At 53.0% G+C, this 18,946-nt stretch overlaps 4 protein-coding genes across 4 annotated transcripts; 2 read left to right on the forward strand and 2 right to left on the reverse strand.

The window, feature by feature from the left end:
- Positions 1–9: 9 nt before the first annotated feature.
- Positions 10–2,788, reverse strand: J4E79_009786 (uncharacterized protein; the record flags this gene model as incomplete). The annotated part of the gene is made up of 3 exons (XM_049358627.1): positions 10–1,140; positions 1,188–1,795; positions 1,861–2,788. The coding sequence occupies 3 exons, from the start codon at positions 2,786–2,788 to the stop codon at positions 10–12; spliced, it is 2,667 nt and encodes an 888-aa protein (XP_049207097.1).
- A 6,982-nt stretch (positions 2,789–9,770) lies between these two features.
- On the forward strand, positions 9,771–11,580 carry J4E79_009787 (uncharacterized protein; the record flags this gene model as incomplete). The annotated part of the gene is made up of 5 exons (XM_049358628.1): positions 9,771–9,903; positions 9,952–10,003; positions 10,048–10,121; positions 10,168–10,886; positions 10,933–11,580. 5 exons carry the CDS (start codon positions 9,771–9,773, stop codon positions 11,578–11,580), a joined length of 1,626 nt encoding a protein of 541 aa, XP_049207098.1.
- Positions 11,581–15,048: 3,468 nt separating this feature from the next.
- J4E79_009788 (uncharacterized protein) lies at positions 15,049–15,459 on the forward strand (the record flags this gene model as incomplete). Its single annotated transcript, XM_049358629.1, has 1 exon — positions 15,049–15,459. One exon carries the CDS (start codon positions 15,049–15,051, stop codon positions 15,457–15,459), a length of 411 nt encoding a protein of 136 aa, XP_049207099.1.
- Positions 15,460–17,725: 2,266 nt separating this feature from the next.
- GNA3_2 (G protein alpha subunit) lies at positions 17,726–18,862 on the reverse strand (the record flags this gene model as incomplete). Its single annotated transcript, XM_049358630.1, has 5 exons — positions 17,726–17,825; positions 17,874–18,112; positions 18,162–18,291; positions 18,344–18,472; positions 18,517–18,862. Coding segments are annotated over 5 exons (944 nt in total), but the record flags the coding sequence as incomplete, so codon positions are not given.
- Between the last annotated feature and the right edge of the window lie 84 nt (positions 18,863–18,946).

The raw sequence follows: 18,946 nt of genomic DNA on the forward strand, positions 1-18,946 counted from the left end.
GGCGCGCAGTCACATCGTCGCCCCCGCCGCCGTCTCCCCGTCAACATCCAATATCGCACATTCCTCATCATCCTTCGGCTTCACCAACTTGATACTCACTTCAGGATCCTGACTGTACACTCTCAAACCCAACACACAGACCGCATTCCACGGCTTAGGCTGTTGCGCCTGAGGAACGTCTTGTGGAGGTGGAGCTCCGCCGTAAACATGGTTCCCACGGGGATGAGGATATCTGCGGAAGTCTGGCGGGGGTTGGGAGTGGAAGCGTTGTGGGGGCGGGAATTGTTGGTTGGGGCTGTAAGGTCGGGGGGATTGGGATGGACTGAAGTAGGGCTCGTTGGGGAAGGTTTCGGAGGTGGGTGTGTGGTCTCCGCCGCTGTTGTTGCTGGGGTCGTGTGGTTCGAGTGCGGGTTCTGTAGCGGGCTCTGTCTTGTCTGAGGAGTCCTTTAGTTGGATTGTGAGGTTGGCCGGGGCGTTTGGCTTGTCGTCTGTGTCGGATGAGGTGAGTTGCTCGGTACCGTGGCTAGCATCCTCAGGCGCATCCGTCGCAGTGGTTTGCTCCGGCTGCGAACCGTTGTCTAGTGGTACTGCCTCCGACTTGCCCGCCTTTTCAGGAGTCTCTTTTATCTCGTGGTCGTTCTTCTCTTTCTTCCAGGCCTCATACTCGGCTTTCTTTTCCTTCTGCCACGTTTCAAACTCCGCCTTTTCCTTTCTCCACGCTTCGAATTCAGCCTTCTCTTTCTCTTTTGCCTCTTTCTTCTTCATCTTCTTCTCTTTCGCCTCTTTCTTTCTCTGTTCCTTCTTCTTCTGCTCTTCCTCAGATAGTTCGAAGATGCCTTTGGCATTTGCAATATCGTAGTTGAGACCAATCTGCCTGAGCTTTTGCGGGTTACGTTCTGCCAGCTTGGTGACGACCTCCGGAACATCTGGAGCCTCTTTGTTTCTTGACGCTTCGATCTTTGGCAAGACCTCGTATACTCCGGCTTCAAGGTCAACTTCGGCGGAGATACTACGGTTGCCAAACCAAGCACCTCGAGCGCGTATGATGTAGTCGCCTGCTGCAGAACCCTGCTCTTGCAATATGAAGTGCAAGTCGAAGTCATATTTGCCTTCTAGACCCTTAAAGTAGCGCTCATCCAGCTATGAAGAGTCAGTATGTTGACGACGAATAATACCTTGCGACTTACCTGACATAGGACAAAGACGGTCGGCCCAGATTTCTTGATTTCCACCGAGAACTTTGTGTTCACATAGCCAGTAACCCATGCGACCGGTACGCTCGTCCAACGCTGCACTACAGTCCATTCCTCGTTGAAGAGCCGCGTGCGGTCAAGAAGATCGAACCTCTTGAGCAGATCTTCATACGACATCCAGAACAGGCCGTCATCTCCAAATTTGTGGCCTAACTTGTCCATCCAGTATGCCGTCCATTCCCGAGACCCGTCGGACCAGGGTCCAGTCCACTCGCCCATGCCGGCATGGACTCGTTTGCCCCAAGGGTTACGTATCAACACAAGTTGGTATTTGGTACCGTCCTCACCCTCAGCATCAACTGCCTTCAATATCGAATAAGCGTGGCTCAGGGCAAGCCCCCTTCGAGCGTCCGAGTCATCTCCATCCATGCCAGGCGAGGAGGCTGAGAATAGAAACTCTTTGCCGGCTTGCAGTAACTCTGCCCATAGTCGTTTCTTACTCAGGACGCGATCGGTAAGAATCTTCGTTGTAACGCCCCCTGTCAGGTCTTCCACCGCTTCGCCGCTGCAGCCGCCGGCAATGGCATCGTAGTCTCCGTGCACTGCAAGCTCGTTAGTAATCTCAAACATACTCCAAACGACCGCGGCTGGCGGAAATCGGGCATACCTTTGGCGTAAGCCTTCTCCAACAGCGGTAGCCATGTTTCATTCTCATCAACGCAAGATGCGAAATACAGCGCTTCGGATCCAGTCTGGTTGTTCTTCTTGTACTTCTTCTCCTTGGTGTTCGCTGGGTCATACTGGTCCCCAAAAGCGGTGTCAAAATCGCTGCATTCGAGGTACAGGTTGTCGTCAATGACTGTCCAGATCCACTCGCCATCTCTGTAGAAGACGAACCCATAGACTCCACACTCCTCGTCTCTAGCAACACAGATCTTGTTCATTAGAACAGGATTGCTGCAGATAGTCGCCACAGCAGCAATGAACCAGCAATCGCCATTCGAGCCTTGTCTGAGATCAGAGCTGGAGAAGCCGTCGAGTTCGAATTGCGGGTTTTCGAAGATCCAATCAACGCGATGCACAGAATTGGGGCCGTCTTTACTGCTCTTCGGCCTGTTGGTCAGGAGCTTGGCCGTAGCTGTGAAATCGAACACCGCGCCATCAGACATGACTACCCCACTTTGAACCAGCGTGGAGAGAGCGTTACCCAGCCGCATAGGGCTGACTTGTGGATTTGTTGATTTTGCTGGCTCCTCTTTGAACCAGCTCATCAAACCCCATTGGCAATTTTTGTCTGACAGATCTTCAATGTCAAAGTCGGCATCGGTAAACTTCTCATTTGTACGATGGCATTCTTTGACGACGCGGGCAACGCGAGCGCGACATTGCGTAGCGGCCGCTTCATACGATTCAGCTGCATTCTTCCCTGTGACGGTCCCCTCTTTACGCTGCGTAGGCAGTAGATGCGCGTACAAACTCGGTGGAAATATCTTGGTCACCTTCTCGGGTCGCTTCGTAATGAGATTGTCCCAGAATTCGTTGATGACCTCCTGAGGTGCGCCGGTTTGTGTATCCTCGCTTCTCTCAGAGATCATGGTTGCTTTTTCTCTGCGGGGCCCGGGCATCTGTAACGCTGTGGCTGAACTGTTTTGCTCGAAAGCAATTATAATTGTTTAATCAAGGGACGACAGCGGAGACCTCTTTGAAAGCGAATGCGAGCACAGAAAGGGAGATGGGAGGAGATGAACATGTGTTGAAGGTCGGTCTGCACTGGCACGTCGACTATAATGTGTCTTGTCGGTTTGGGGGCCGTATCGTCAGATCTGCAGTATTGGCTGCTTACGGCTGCCTGCGGCTGAACATAACGTCCATCTGGCTCCAATAGCATCTCTCGCGCATGCCAATGGTCGTGCGAATGAAAGCTTGTCATCCCATGGCGATTGTGCAGCTGCTGCAAGCTCCGCAACACACAACAAGGCTGTCGCTCTCTGCGCAAGGCAGCATCGCAGGCAGTGACAGCGACGACAGTGAACGGGTGGGATGTGGAGCGTGAGGCCTAACGCAGAGTAAGCGGTCCAGTTGTTGGTCAAAGTTTGTATGCAGAGTGTGTTCTAGTGCAGGCCACGAGATGGGCCGGGGCACTGTGGCTGGAAGGCGCGGGGCAGGCTGGGCAAAAGGGGTGGCAAGCGCGAACTTCGCGTCCCCCAACCCTTTTGGGCACTTGTCGCAGAACACCGACCTCAAGTCTTATGATCTCATGTATGTCCTTATTCTACCGGCCATATATCCCCCGCATGCGTTTGGCAGGCGCCCGCATGATATATAATCGACTGACTGACTGGTCGCTGTCTGCGATGCGATTGGTAGGGTCGTCTTCCGAGATCTGTCGGTGCGCCTTCGGAACCTTGCGATGTTGCGAAAAGCGATGCTGGAATATGGTCTGATAAGTTAGCTCCCCTGTCGGTACTGGCAGATACGCAACATGCGATGCTCCAAGCTGATGAAGACTTGCGTTGTCTATCTATCAAATGTCGGCGGCAATCGTGTCGCTCCTCATCAGGCAGGCCCGAATAGGGCAATCGTATCCACCACCTTGTCTTCGAACTTTTCTGCGAGACGAGAACACGGCTCGCGAGACTACGGCTCTTGGGCTCTGAGATGCGCGCTGAAACCACAGTTGTGCTGGACCCTTGGGCAGCACGTCCATGCCTAGATGTCTTGCGTAGTCGATCGGGAATTGTGGGTCTATGAAGACAGAGCAATCGGTACCAGGTGATTTTGGCGACAACATCGCGCTAAGCGTCTAACTCATCGCTTGGCTCTCAGCTGTCTGAAAAGTCATGTTTGGTAACAGCATGCTAGTCATATGCCTACCAACCTTGGAACCCGATGAGATGCGCGGCACCGAGACGAGGCGGAATCCTACGGCGGTGCCGTTAATACGATGAGCTAATTTCAATGGCAGAACACGACGATTGCCGCCGCAGCTCTTGCCGCAAACTGCAGAAGATGGACGGGCCGGTGTATTCGATCTGGTTATGATATGAAGTAGTCTACTAAGCCGCCAAGGCATGCCGCCTCATGGGTATGTGAAACAGCAACCCCACCCATAGGCGTCTAGATGTACATGTAGCTAGAAGAGAGAGACGAGATAACATTCCTGGACTCCTAATAGTACCGAATAGTGTGTGAAGAATTGAAGACATTATGACTTGCTGGTTTGCACCGGTCGTTGTACTGTAAAGCGACAAAAGGGACAAGATACCGTGTGTGGAAGTCGGCCGTGGAATAGTTAAAGAAAGCCTGGTATCGTAGGATCTGACAGACGGGTCACAACGGCAATCGCCATCGGCCTTGCTGTGCAGGCCCTGGCGAGTCTGAAACCCTTGCAAAGCGGGTACCCCTTTGCTTCTGTCTAGCGAGTCGTAAAATCGATTCCTGCAAGGAAGCCTGCCGTTTCGAGATATAGTCGCCAACGACGGCGACGTGAAAAGTAGAGATGCCTGAACGCCATGCTGAGGTAATAAGGCTGACGTGAAAAATGATGATGAAAACTGTAGCGGAGATGGGTGGTGTGCGATGATGTGGGAGGGTCGTCAGCCGCCAATGACAGCTCGCGTGCATCTGGGAACCGGGATCTCGGGTGCTTTGGATCGTAGTTGGCGATCTGTGCATTCCATCTGCAGTCAACGAGTCAGCACCTACATACATGTTGCATCTTACGAATGATCCCTCGCAACACCTTGGCACGTGCCGTAAGTCCAAGGTGTCATTCCTAGGGGAGGGAGAACCTGATGGAAGGGATTGTTGGACTCACCTATGCCTTGGCGGCGCAAGGCCGACAAGTCTTGAGCTTGCATTGCTCGCACTCATAGATGTGAAAGAGTCCAGGAGTGTGACATAGTTGACAGTTCCAGACGACGAGAGTAGTGTCGGACTTGATCAACTTGAAGTTGTGTGTGCAGCTTGCGGGGCGGGCCATGGTAGTCGAAGAGTATTGGTGGAAAGCGTGTGATGAACGGGAACGACTGTCTGGCTGGTAGTGTGAGACACAGATGCTGGGGCACGAAGGCTAGATATAGAGAGCGAGGTGAAGTACTGACCTGTATGCTTGCGGCAGGATACCGGTTGAGGCTAAGGTAGGATCGGACTCGAAAGCGAGGGTGTTCAGGGTACGTCGATTCGTGGCTGGCAAAAGCAAGCAAGACTTGGAATGAGAGCGACGTCGGGTGAGGGTTGTTTACTGGAGAAGGAACGATTTCAGGGTTTGCTTGTTGCTACTGTGAGGACGCTAATGACGCGGATCTGTAGTCCGTCTTATACTGACTCTCTCGATGCCGGGCCCAATGGAGAATAAACTTTAGCTACAGGAAGAGCTGAGTGCATGTCCACCAGGCGCGGTAGTGTGCAACACGCAGCAGCGTGTAGCCGTCTGGAGGTTCTGCTCTCCTGGACAGAGGGCATCCAAAGCGGATGGCTGCTGCACCGATGGAGCAAAAGATGTACTCGATGGTAGCACAGGCAGGCCGGCTGGGGATCTGCTCCCTCTCCTCCAATATGAGGCCCTCTCAAAGAGACGGGCGTGGTGGGGTTGGTCAAACGCGGGCTGGCCGTTCCGCAGCCGCGGCCATGGTAGCATCTCGACGTCGCGAAGCCCCTGGTGCCGGAGCAGGGAAGGGCGCGATGTGAATGTTCCGAGATGCTTCGAGGATAGCGTTGCCGAATTCTATGTGTCACACCAAACCGTGCCTGCATGCCGCAATTCTCTCATGGCACCTGTGCAGTCTGCTGCATCGAGAGATGCTGGCTGCGGTCCAACTAGGGTCCCTTTTCGGCGTCCAATCCGGCGCCTCTCTGTGCACTGGAATGCGGAAGGAGCTTAGGGCGCATGGCGTCGGCAAATTTAGCTTCGCGCCTGCACTGGCTCAGGCTGCTCCTTCCCCAACGACGTGCCAGCCCTCGTCACGAAGTTTTTGTTTTTCGCCTGCTCCTCGTGAACCCCGGAGAATAGACGCACGCCAATCGCACACTTGGATACGCTGTCCTGCCCGACACCATGAACGACGCGTCCGGCACCATCGTGAGCCGCATGGGCTGTCCAGCGTCCCAGACACCAGCTGCCCAAAACGTCGTCCTGCATGCGCCTCCACCCCGTTTCTTGTCCGCTCCACCTGTCTTCTTTCTTTCACCGTGCCGTCATGACATACAGCCCTCCACTGCAACGTCTTCTGCGATACACGAATGCGTCCGCTCTCTGCATTGAGAAGTGCCGTCGGCACTGTCGCCGGCCTTTCCCTTCGCAGAATACGCGCAGCAACTGATGCAGGTCGGTGCATTTGGTCTGTCTCTGGCTGCTGCGTCAAGTCGACCTCCAGCCAGGTTCAGCTCGTCCAGACGGCTACATGCAGCCTTACATTGCGTGTCCTGCTGTGGCGCGCAGATCCACTCATGGCCGCCAAATAGGTCTGCCTCTATATCGAGATTCTGCATGCCATGTCGAGGGCATACCTAGGTACTTGGTCCAAAGCAGCAAGCACCATGCAGGTGGCTGGCGGGAGATCCACTATCAGCTCTATCGACATTGCTTGCTTCTGCGACGAGCAGCCATGACGTTCCGTTCCAGCATGTAATCTCGTTCCTCTAGTATCGGAAGTTAGAGTCCTGTAGCAGTAACATGAGCATAGTAATCACTCGCAATTTTCAGAGACACCCCTGGCCGGCTTTCATATCTGAGGCCTTTATATGCGCATCGGATGTTTCTGTCAGGAGAAGCTCGGTCATGGCTTGCTGGTTTGCGATCCCACCTCTCAGGGGGCATCTGCACAACGACTTGAACCCTATCAACGCGCTGTTCGCGGTCCTGTTGTTCCTTTTCACGTCGACTACAACATCGTCTTTCGTTTGATGACATGACACGATCTGATTCATTGCTGCCAGATCTCATTACTTACTAAAAGCATATCCGAGGTCGGGACATGGCGTTCCAGCGGCCTACCCGGCCACAGGCAGATGATCAGAGCTAGGTCCGGCGCATCACACCCTCCTCTGTGTACCACAGAAGCCTCGATGGTACCTGACTGGACATTACGACGGGAACTACGTTTGGGAGGCGGTGGTGGGAGCTCTACACTCGCTTGGACCCATCGGTTACACCGGATCGGAGTGAACCTGGCGCTCGGTGCCACAATGCAAGATCGCGACAACCATCACGTCCGCTGTGACCATGGCGCCCGTGTGGCGTCCTGCGTGTGGACGAATGCGCGTCAGTCCCAGACGGGGTGACTTCCTCTTCTCGCTAGCTCCATCGCCCGCCGCAAACACGCCAAGCACGCTTGGCTCACACCCACGCGACCTCTCAAATTCTACCATGGCAAGTGCTTGCGGGGGCTTTCGCTAGCTGCTCAAAAAGCCCCGTTCGCAGCGAGCCTCCAGGTTTGTGGCTTGACACCATGCATCATGGCAGTCAGACACTCCTGTAACGCGACCTAATTTCTCAACCATGCAGCTTTCTGTGTAGACCCATATGGTCGCCGAGGTCTCATTGTCGGCTTGCCAATGTTTCTCCCAGGTGCCCCTCTTCCAGACAAGGATTCGGAGGATATGCTCCTGCGTTGGGTAGTTCAGAATCGGCGATTCAACCGACATCTGAAGATGATACGTGATCACACCACTTTCCACGCTCGAGTACCAACAAATTCGGGCACGCGTCAGACGAAGCACAACGTCTCACCCGCTCTTAAGCTTTATCACGACCTCGAACCAGGCTCTTGGATACGCTTCTCTCCCGCTGCAGCCTCTATTGGCTGGCCAGCCGCTCTACGTTGCTGTTGTGTACGCCGTTTTCTGTCAATGCAAACGCGTCCCACGCACAGCAACATCGAGAGACATGCCAGCCATTGCACCATACCTGAGACCCGGCGTTCGGAGGCGGACCGTGCAAACTAGTGTCCGCATACTGTGTGCTGGACAGCCAATCGGGGTGTTTATTTTCAGCCTTACGGCTCATCACACTACCTGAGGATCATGAAAATAGAGGGAATTGCGATGGTCCGGCTCCTCCCCAAATAAAGCGCTGGTGTTCTTCTTTCGGTGTATGCCATGGTGGGACGAGAAAGTTCCCGCTCGATGCAGGCAGATGAGGCGCCGTTTCTTCAGTTTTGCGCACCATCACGGTCTTTCATTTACCACATTTGCACGCAGTTGGCTAATTTCCCTTTTACAGACTCATGGTACGTACCTGTCATTGTGACACCAGCTCACCGCCTATGTCCGATATTATCCTTATAGCACTATGGAAAGGATGCAGACGCCCAGAGCACCCACTATTTACCTGGAAGGCTTCCATGAACTGCCGCCAAACCGACTCTAGCGGATCGACCTCCACGAACAGCTATGTGGATGCTTCGGGAGGAGCCGTCGTAATATATGTCTCCCGCATTCGTATGTACATGGCAAGTACGAAGATCATGGCTACTGTGGATCAGCGTTGCAAATGGCAACGGTTGTCTGCAGCTCGCGCGATCAGAGCAAAGGTCAACGTGCGCCTCCATAGCTACACTAACGCTTCTAAACCGGTTCGAGGGTATGTATGAAGCTGGGAAGGGAACTATAATGGCTACGACAAAGAAAGTCGCGAATCGGTTGAGTTCCGGTGTGGGGATTGATCCAGGTTGAGCAACGTACAGCACCGGGGCCACAGGAGCACAAAGCAAGCGGTGAGCTTGTACGACGTCTTTTGCTTAAGGGCGAGGCTGTCTAGAAAGCACAACTACGATCCATGTGGAGATAAAGCTGGCGAGTGGATGCCTGAGGGAACCTAGTTGTATATCCTTTGAAAGTACCTCGTCTTGTTGGTGTCGACTCTATGCCTGCTTGATCATCCACGTCATTGGAGACACATTCGTAGCCCCATCCGTGGCAAGCCTGATGGTTGCAATATCTTCCATGACGTTTTGGACGCCCAATATACTTGCGCAGAACCTCAACAACGACCAAGCCTATCCAATCGCACACTACAGTGACACAACATTGTCCTTGATTGAGAGCTCTCCACGTCAGAGGCAGACACTCAATATGAATGCTGCGGCCCAATTCTCGACTTTACATCTCATCACAACGTACTAAAGCCCAATGACATGTTGAGAGGCGGAGTCGGATGCATTGCGTGTACGAAGGCGACTAAGTGCATCGTGCGCGCACCGTTGGCCAGGAAGCAATGTGATGTGGTCGCGTGACAGCGCTGCAGCAGCTTGTAAGACGCCTAGTTGATGCACACGTCTGCATAAAGGCAGATAACGATCTTGTTGCTCCTGCCTGGTCTCCCGCTCCCGTAGCTCCCTTGGTCGTTATTAAGTTATCCAGCCGTCTGCTCGTTGCTGTTCGCGAGTCAGGCACACGTTGCTGGTTGGGGTATCCGCATCGGGTCATTAAAGTGGGGCTGGGCTAAACCCCTCCCGGGCGGATATCTGAGCTAGCATGTCGAACAATTTTGACATGCACGACCGTTACCGGCGTCCTCACCAGCCCTCACCTCAGTTTGCCCACTACGAGAACGTCACTCTCCTCGGCCCGCCCACCATGAGGGGCGCACTCGTCTTTGGCGGGTCTTCGCACCCCAAGCTCGTCGACGGCATCTGCGACAGGCTGGGCACGAAGCCTGGCTCTGCGACGCTGGGCAAGTTCAAGAACGGAGAGACTTCCGTCACCATTCGTATGTTGGCTAGTACTTTCGCTGCCTTTACGTGCTAAGCGTTTCCAGATACCTCGATCCGGAACAAAGATGTCTTCATCGTCCAGAGTGGAAGCGAGAAGTGCGTAGCCCAGCCTTGGTATGCGTCAACGGCTAATGGGTCAGAATCAACGACTCGATCATGGAGCTGCTGATTATGATCTCGGCCTGCAAAGGCGGCTCAGCCAAGTCGGTCACAGGTACTTGGCCTCTGTAAGGCTCGCTGCCAGCTGCTGACATCACCAGCTGTCATGCCCTACTTCCCATACTCGCGCCAGTCCAAGAAGAAGCAGCACCGCGGGGCCATCACCGCCCGCATGGTCGCAAACCTCCTCCACATCGCTGGTGTGAACCATGTCATGACCATCGACCTCCACGCCTCCCAGATGCAGGGCTTCTTCAAGTGCCCTGTCGACAACCTCGTCGCCGAACCCCTCCTCGCCCGCTGGATACGCGTCAACGTGCCGAATTGGAGGGAAGCCGTCGTTGTTAGCAAGAACCCTGGTGGCACCAAGCGCGTCACGTCTCTGGCAGACGCGTTGAAGCTCAGTTTTGGTATTGTCACAACCGACAGGCGGAGGGCAGGCACGGCGGTGCACTGGAACGAGAGCGCCATGTTCGAGCAGCTCCGACTGGATGGCTCATACGAAACCCCCGACGACCTGGTCGAGGCTGCGCTGGATGCCGACGCTGAGATTACGACCATCTCCAAGATGACGGTAGACTCAAAGGCAGAACCAGGCAAGTCAAGTCTGAAGCGTGTACCGTCAAATCCCCTGCAAAGGCGAGCCAACGGATGGTCAGAGCCGACCGGGAGCCATCCGCTGTCTAAGAGTATGCGCGCAGGCTCTATCATCGAGCCCGAAGTACCCCTGGAGCCCATTCGAACAGATGTCGAGAAGAACAAGGAAGAACTCGAAGAGCAGAGTGCAGATGAGAGCGGCGCCGAGGAATACACTGACGAGGTATGTTCCCTTGAAAGGGTCTGTTGAATACAGCTAACGTCTGCAGCGCGCGAGGAACGTCATCCACGGACGACTAGTACAAGGCCATATCGTCGACGATACACATCCTTCTCCCTCCATGTCCGCGACATCGACCAACACCTGGCGCAACCGCCCCCCGTCCGAAGGCGAAAACGACGATATACCCTCGCATATGATGTCCTCTTTCATCTCGACTACCTCCTCCACCCGCAACAGGGACACCGAACACTCGCATGCTCTTGGTGGCACATACGACGCCGCAGCATCATCTGAAGACGAGGAAGAGGATCTCAAGAACCCCGAGCTCGAGACCATGGTCACTCTTGTCGGCAACGTCAAGGATCGCCCTGTCTTTATTGTTGACGACATGATGGACAAATCTGCGTCATGGATTGCGGCTGCCGAGACTGTTGTCAAGCGCGGTGGTGCGACAAAGGTCTACTGCTTCGCTACTCATGGTATCTTTGGCGGCGACTGTCTTGAGGAAATGAGCAACTGTGATGTCATCGACAAGATCGTCATCACGAACGCGTTTCCGATCCCCGACCACAAGCTTGCGCAGGCGAGCCCCGATAAGCTGGTGGTCATCAACGTCGACAATCTCCTAGCAGAGGCGATTCGAAGAAACCACCATGGAGAGAGCATGAGCCAGCTTTTCCTCCACTACGACTAGCACACAAGCTCATCAAACACGGGAAAATGACGGTTCTAGGATTTGGGGAAATGGTTAGCAAGGCGTATTGATACCGACCACATGGCTTTGAAGGTCGACACGGCGTTATGGTCAGGCACCGAAAAGCCTATATTGTGGCATGAATAACGATGAAGAAGATACCTTATCAGGCTTATAGCCACACATGCAGTAAGTTGCCAACATCAAAGACAGTATTGATACCAGGCTCGTCATCATTGTTTACTTTCTTTCTCTTCTTTCTCCTTTCTCATGTAATCTCTGTCCGCGCTTGCAGCCGGACGATGTGAAAACCCCGCAAGTGCCAATGGTCTACCTGAACCACAAAAGACAAACACCAACGATGCAGGCCTTGAGCCTGCAGGAGTCCCGTGATACGATACGGTGTACTCTTAACGGAACGTTGGAAGAGTGAATACCAGCTAGAGCGCTCCTTGAAAATGCCTGGCGCCTCATAACATGGGACGTCGGGCGTGAGAGGGCTCTCGTACATAGGGTTTGTGATATTCTGACTGCTTATGCGGTTGTTGGACGGGGTAGTTAGTATAGACATGCGCCCTACTGCCTACAAATCCCCGCTTTAAGCTTCTATCAATACACCTTCGTTCTTACATCTGGCTTACAGTCGAGAACAGAGTGCTTTGCCGTGTGCCTCGCTCTGCATCAACGATATATACATGAAATCAACACAACTGTACCCCAGACATATAACCCGTTGGCTATTCTCCATATCTGGCCAGGGAACTACCAGATACTCCACATCGTTACTTTTTCCGTTCACCGGACACCGGAATCTTCACCCCACACTAAAGGGTGGTGGCAACCCCACTTGGGGTTCTGCACGTCAAGGACTGGTCTTGTCCTCACCGCTTGTTACACGAGTTGCTTAGTGCGCATCTCCCGCAGCTGCCGCCGCTATCATGGTGTACTCGAGAGTCAAGTGTGGCAAGATCCAGGGTATGGAATGCAGTTGTGGAGGGCGGAGTGCGCGACAAGGCCGGTTAAGGTGGGTGCGGGTTACGTAGGTACGGAGAATTGCCTCGTAGGATGCGATGGATCTTGCTGCTGCATGGGCGAGATGGGTGTGGTTTGCCTTGGCATGAGATCTCTGGGCAGGTACTAGTTTTGTTCGATGGCATCATTCTCTGATCAAGACTTCTGAGTTGTATTAGTGTGTGGCTTCTTTTGAACACTTCTGGGCCTGCCACAGTCATGGTCATCCACATCCATTAGCAATGGAACAGACCAGCCCTAGCCAGATCTTGACAGCTACACGCGGACTACAGTTGCCTGTCCTAACAACGGCGTATGCACGACACCATGTCTGAGCGTAGTGCTTGCCGTTCGACTCCGGTTGGCCTGCCGTACACGCCATCAGGGCATAAGTCGAGATAAGGCGACCGCTGGACTCGCAAGCTGGATCTGTGCACCCTCCAATGGCCATCCCTTCTAGTACACCCCAGTCTTTCGCACACTGACGATCATTGTAAGTTGTAGAATATGCTACACAGAGGTGCAGAGGCGCTGCACGTCTCGGCACAAACCCGGTGGAATAAATGGTTAAACTGCCAGGCAAGCAGTGGTTGAATACAGGAGGCGTAGTAGCGTTATCTTCTGCCTGAATCGTGTAGATGTCAAATTGAGAAGGTCTGGAGCTTTGGAGGCGTGGTGGTGCAGGCAGATATGGAATACATGCGGGCGACTACGTGGATTGTCGCAGGTCGCTTAGTAGGGAAAAACGGAGATAAGGTAGCAGATAGCGTCACCTGAGACCGAAGGAAGCCTCGGAAGATTTTCAACTGTCAGCTCCGCCAGCAGCCCGCACATCGTTTCTTCATCACACCATGGCGCCAGCGACGACTCCTTCGTTCCTACGCAACCAGGCTATCTTCGGCTTACCCTCACTGAAGACACATACAGGGGCGCGGATCCGCCTGCGGCCTGTCCTCACCCCCGCATGATGCGAAGCACGCGCCTCGTCACCGGCTAGATTCCCCAGGAACGTTCATCGAAAAGCAAATTAGTACCACATGGCACTGGCATTGGCGTTGAGTGAGCGCGGCCTTGTTATGCAAGGCCAATTGTGTACTCAGCATGAGCAGAAAAACTGGCCCTATAGCATAACGTGCTTCTGCGACGTGTAGGGGTCGCGTCATCCCCTTACTCCATGCGGCGTTGGCTTGGTCAGAAACATCCCACGAGATCTAACCAGAGAGCATTCTAGCTACACCAACGTGGTGGGTTGTGCTAACTCTCGCTCCACTCATCTCAGCATCTAGCGCTTGCGCACCGACTGACTTGTGAGGACCCGCATGTCGTCCGGCTTGCAAAGAGCGGGTATGCATGCTGAGATTTCGTATCCCAGTTTTCTACAGCTATGCACGGCTCTTAGAGGTTGAGCTTGCTTCACGCGCCTCTTCGCGTCGCTTCTATCTCGGATTACTTATTCCTAGTCGGACTGGTTAGGCCTGCTGAGTGCCCTTGGACCGAGGCGCGTCGTCCTTGCCGAAAGGCTATACCTTCCCTTCTTAAGTCCAAAAGAATTCAGTCTGGCTCCATCTGTTTCTCCCTCCGCTACGAATCGCTGAATTCTCCACCCTGCCGCGTCAAACAGCATAACCTTTTGCCAAGTTATCTTGATAGTCGCCCAAGAGGTCGAAAACGTAGAGACTGCCAAGCCAACTTGACCTGTCTCAACATCCCTAAAACCTTTCTGGAACCAAAACACACAGACCTCTCCATCTACGGAGACCCCAGATCCACGAGCAGCCCGTTCCCACTGGCGGACAAGAATTGCCAAGTACATTTGAACCCACAATCAGCCTCAAATTGCGTCGATCATACACGTACCATTGTACACGCAGCCGGACGCTTACGCACGCGAAACAAGTGTCTTCTGCGGTCTTATCAATCCACGGACGAACCGCGCCATCTAAAGCGGAACATCATTAGTGCACCGGACCCATACGATCGCCAGGGTCAATTACAGCTCCACGGCCAAGACCCAGCGCGGAGGCATCTGCAACATCCCGCGCTGCAACCCCAGGCCTCCTCTCGATTTTTGGCTCCAGCTCTTTTATGCTAGACAAAGCTAGACACGTTTAAACTACGCACTAGGCAGGATACACCGGAGACTCAAGCGCGTCGGACCTTTACTTTTGGCAGATCATCAAAACGCTCCAGCCAGTTACAGAGGTCACTTGACACACGCGAGCCCCGGCGGAACTTGCTTGGCAGCGCTACCCACGGTACCCACGCACAACACCGAACTTGAGAACTTTCACAATTGATAATCTCTCGGGCAACATATAAGAAGTGCCGACCACCTTCTGTCATCCTCCAGAACACCCACATTACCTCTCCATAAGATAAATATTTCCAACCAACACCATCACCTCCAACCAACGCCTCACCACCCACATACCAAGAACCAACACCCAATCTGGCGCAATGTCTTCCACTAGCTCAACCTACCACATTCCCTTCCCGAAAAACTTTCTCACTGTCAACACTCCCGTCAAGAAGGCAGCCAGTCCCGGTATTCAATCTCCCACCGAGCCCGTCGTGCCTGCTCACGGGTTTCTATCCAACCGCCCCGCGCGCCACCAGTCCATTTCCTCCGTCTCCAGCATCACCAGCAGCGTTGCCGCCCCACCCTCCGAGACTAGTACTATCAGCGCGCCATCTTCTCCCGCCACAAAGGCTGCCGATTCACCAGTCCTTGGCCTTAAGATTTTCGCTCCTCTGGCGGTTAACACAAAGCATGCGCTTCCGCCGACCTCTTCCTCGGAGATGAGTGCCGCCGAGAGGCAGAGGCGCATGAGCTTTGAGAAGCACACTTTCTTGTCCAACAAGCACTGAGTGTGTGGACGATTACCTCTATCGGATGGAGTTGCAGGCAGCAACACACCCTATACGCCTTTGACAGCGATTCAGCATCATGGAACAGCAACAGGAGTTCTGGTCGGGCGTTAACGATGTCATGACTTTCTTTTTTTCTCTCTCATACAAAAGTCGATATACCACAAAAGATCCCTCACGGCCGTTAAGGGTATGGATGGGGGTGGGCATGGGCAGGCGTTTACTTTTTGGGGGATTGACTAACCGCCGGGAACAGGCAGGCAGTACAGTACATTGAACAGTACAAGTCACATTACCATGAATTCAAACATCATCACTATTTGCACTTGCTTCTCATGCTGTTCTTTCGCAATGTGGTATCGTGGTAACGTCGAGGGCTGCGGATACCTCATACGGTAAAGCGGTTTCACGATAATAGCCGTAAGGACAACCACGACTATTCCCCCACACTTCTTACCCTAAACCTGCGTATTGAAGGGAAGCTCACGACCTATATCTCGTAATAACGTCTTCTTTCCCCCACCAACCACTCGTGCTTTCGCATGACATTTCCTGAAGCGGACAATCCATCACATGCGCAGACTAGCTTGTCATATTGAGTTTCCGCCCCGCCCCCTCCCCCGCTGACACGACAGAGCTTGTGTTCAGTGTATGCGATTATTCTGATGCACCGTAAATGTACCTAGGTAGAGTTGCGAAGGGGAAAAGGGAAGGAAGAACGTGAGCGCTTCATTGGTCAAGAGCGTTCAGGAATGACCACGTTTAATTATTTGTGATGAGTGTTCCTAATGCTGACACAATTCGCTCCCTTCTCTATGTGCGATATCGAGCTCTGCATACCTCTGATCAAGAAGTGTATCAAGTTCTCTTAGTTAAACATCGCTATCGCAACAAACGAGAATACCAAGCCAAACATCTTCCCAGCACCGCCAAACAATCACATGATCCCAAACAACCCTCCCCCATCCCTTCCCCAACCAAACTGCCCACTCACACCCCAATCTAGATTAAACCACCGTTGCGCAATGATGGCACCACTTACCAGAACCACACACACCGATTAGCATTTCTTTGTGAACCTTGGAAGCTTACTTCACTTCATCACACTTTTGCGCAAATGCGCACGAAACAAAGAGAGTGGGCCGCGCGGTTTTCGGCACGTTGCGGCGCGACTATTTCGGGTTATATTGATTACAAAATTTGTGATGATGCGGATTTGACGAACAGGGTGTAAGGTTGGTTGGTTTTTGTTGCGCGAAAGGAAGGAAGGGAGGATAAAGCCACCAATCAACGTTTGCGAAATCTGAGTTCGGTAGCCGGGTGCCTTTTCTATGACTGGAGTTTGTTGTGTTGAATACGGAAGATAGGAGTTGGTGTTGGCAACAAGTGCTTGAGCGCCGAACGCGTGTATTGTTACTTGAACCGATTCACGAGACTACGAACTACCCGTGGACCAAACTAGTTATATGCACTTCAATATCATCTGTATTGGTATTCGAAAATGGTGGCGTACATTATATCTGCGCGAACGCTATATCAGGGGGAGCCATGAAGAAACCGTACCATCGCACAAGGGCCGTCGTAGTTATGAGTCGATAAAACTGTCGAGAGTTCCTCCTCCGTTATTTGACCATGACGCGAGAGACAGAGAAAAGTAAAAAAAGATGTGATCGAATAAGACACAAATAAAAGGCATATCGTAAAAGAGAGACTATATAGCATACAAGTCCTCTCTCCTCGCGGGCGAAACCCCGTTACTGATTGGGGAGGGGAATTCGGAATGGGGGTGCGCATTCAACTTTTTTTCCTCTCTGGCCTCTGTCTCCTCCGGCTTATCTCTCTCAGTCCATAGTGACATATTGGGAAAAAGGGAAAAAGAACAGCGAGATTTCGGGGGAGGTAAAAGGGCAACCAAGGTTCAGCAATCGAAGAAATCCGACCCCGCAGAGAGAAGTTATGTTCCGATGAAAACAGGCCCATTATCCAAGACAAGAAGGAAGGAGCAGGTCCCAGGGAATCTTTAAACGCCAAAAACACCAATGCTGCGCTCTTTGTATGATAGCTAGAGGCAATGATATCTCCCAAAGTTCCCGTTTCGTGACCGAGGATGTGCATCATGAATGGCACGATCGGGAGTAATGATCGTAAAGGGCTCGTGTATTATGTAAATGTATGGGTATGGCGGAAGGAGGAAGCTGAGCATGTCGGAGCACTCATAGTTCGTATGCGTGGCCGTCAAGAGTTGGGGTCGGTGCTGCGTAGACGATCATAGTATGCCGGAGTCTTTTAGCGCATTCTGCAGTATTGTTTCCTTGACAGCGGCAAAGACGAGCCGGATGTTGGATGTATCGGTGGCTTGTGTTAGGCTAATAAGGTCAGCATGCGTGAGGGGTTCGTGAGGGGAAGCCTCTTACTGAGGGTATAGGTTCAAGTGTGCTCGGTTGACCTGGTTGAACCTCCACAACAGGTACTTGGCGGCGCGATTGACATCATTCCCACCAGAGTAATCTGGAAAGTAATTGCCAAGTGGAGATCGCGCAAGCTTCGCTTTGAACAGATCGACCTTGTTGAGGAACAGGATAATACTGGTTCTCATGAACCACCGGCTATTGACTACCGAGTCGAAGAGCACTAAGCTCTCCATCATTCGGTTCTGCAGGCACGAGTCAGTGGGAGTCAAGGAGCTCGACGTAATGACATACCTGTGAGCTTTCTTCTAACAGGACTTGATCGTATTCGCTCAATGCCACGCAGAAGATGATTGATGTGACGTTTTCGAAACAGTGTATCCATTTCTTGCGCTCGCTCCGTTGGCCCCCTACGTCGAACATGCTGTTTCATGTTAGCCTGACAACCACAGCACGGTTTGAAGGGGCGCACATACTGTATGCTGAGCTGGCCCATCGTAAATCGTGTTTCGTATATACCGGTGGTCTTGGTACGCGCTCGTAGGACGTCGGATTCGATGGGTACATAATTGGGGTCGGATATCCGTTCTACCTCATCGAAGAAGCTGCAAACGTTAGTAAGAAACGGGGAGATGATGCGCAAACATACTATGGCGCAGAGTCCATGAGGTAGAACTCGCTCGAGTGCTCCAGGACTTTGCCGACGCATGGGTCGCTCCACATGGATGTGATGGCCTGGCCTACCCGTACATCGAGGGGCTTCTCAGGGTCGGGGTCGACTGTGTAGTCGAGCAGGTAGTCGCAGAGTTGGGCGTTGCCTGGCTTCTCGGGGCTAACGTCGAATTGTCGCATGGCGCCAATGAGGGCTTTTGCGCAATCGATGACGTTTTTGTATATGGTCAGGCGGTACATGGCGAGCTCTTCCTGCGTGTAGCCGTTCTGATGTATGATATTCATCTGCTTGACGATGGTCGACTTTCCGCTCTCTCCGGAGCCTGTAGGGTGTTAATGATTGCGTTGGCACGCAGACAGGCTGGAGCTACTCACCCAACAGCAGGATCTTGCATTCCCGCCGTAAC

Source organism: Alternaria viburni (genome assembly GCF_023758015.1).
Source record: "Alternaria viburni strain BMP 2772 chromosome Unknown scaffold_26, whole genome shotgun sequence".
NCBI lineage: Eukaryota > Fungi > Ascomycota > Dothideomycetes > Pleosporales > Pleosporaceae > Alternaria > Alternaria viburni.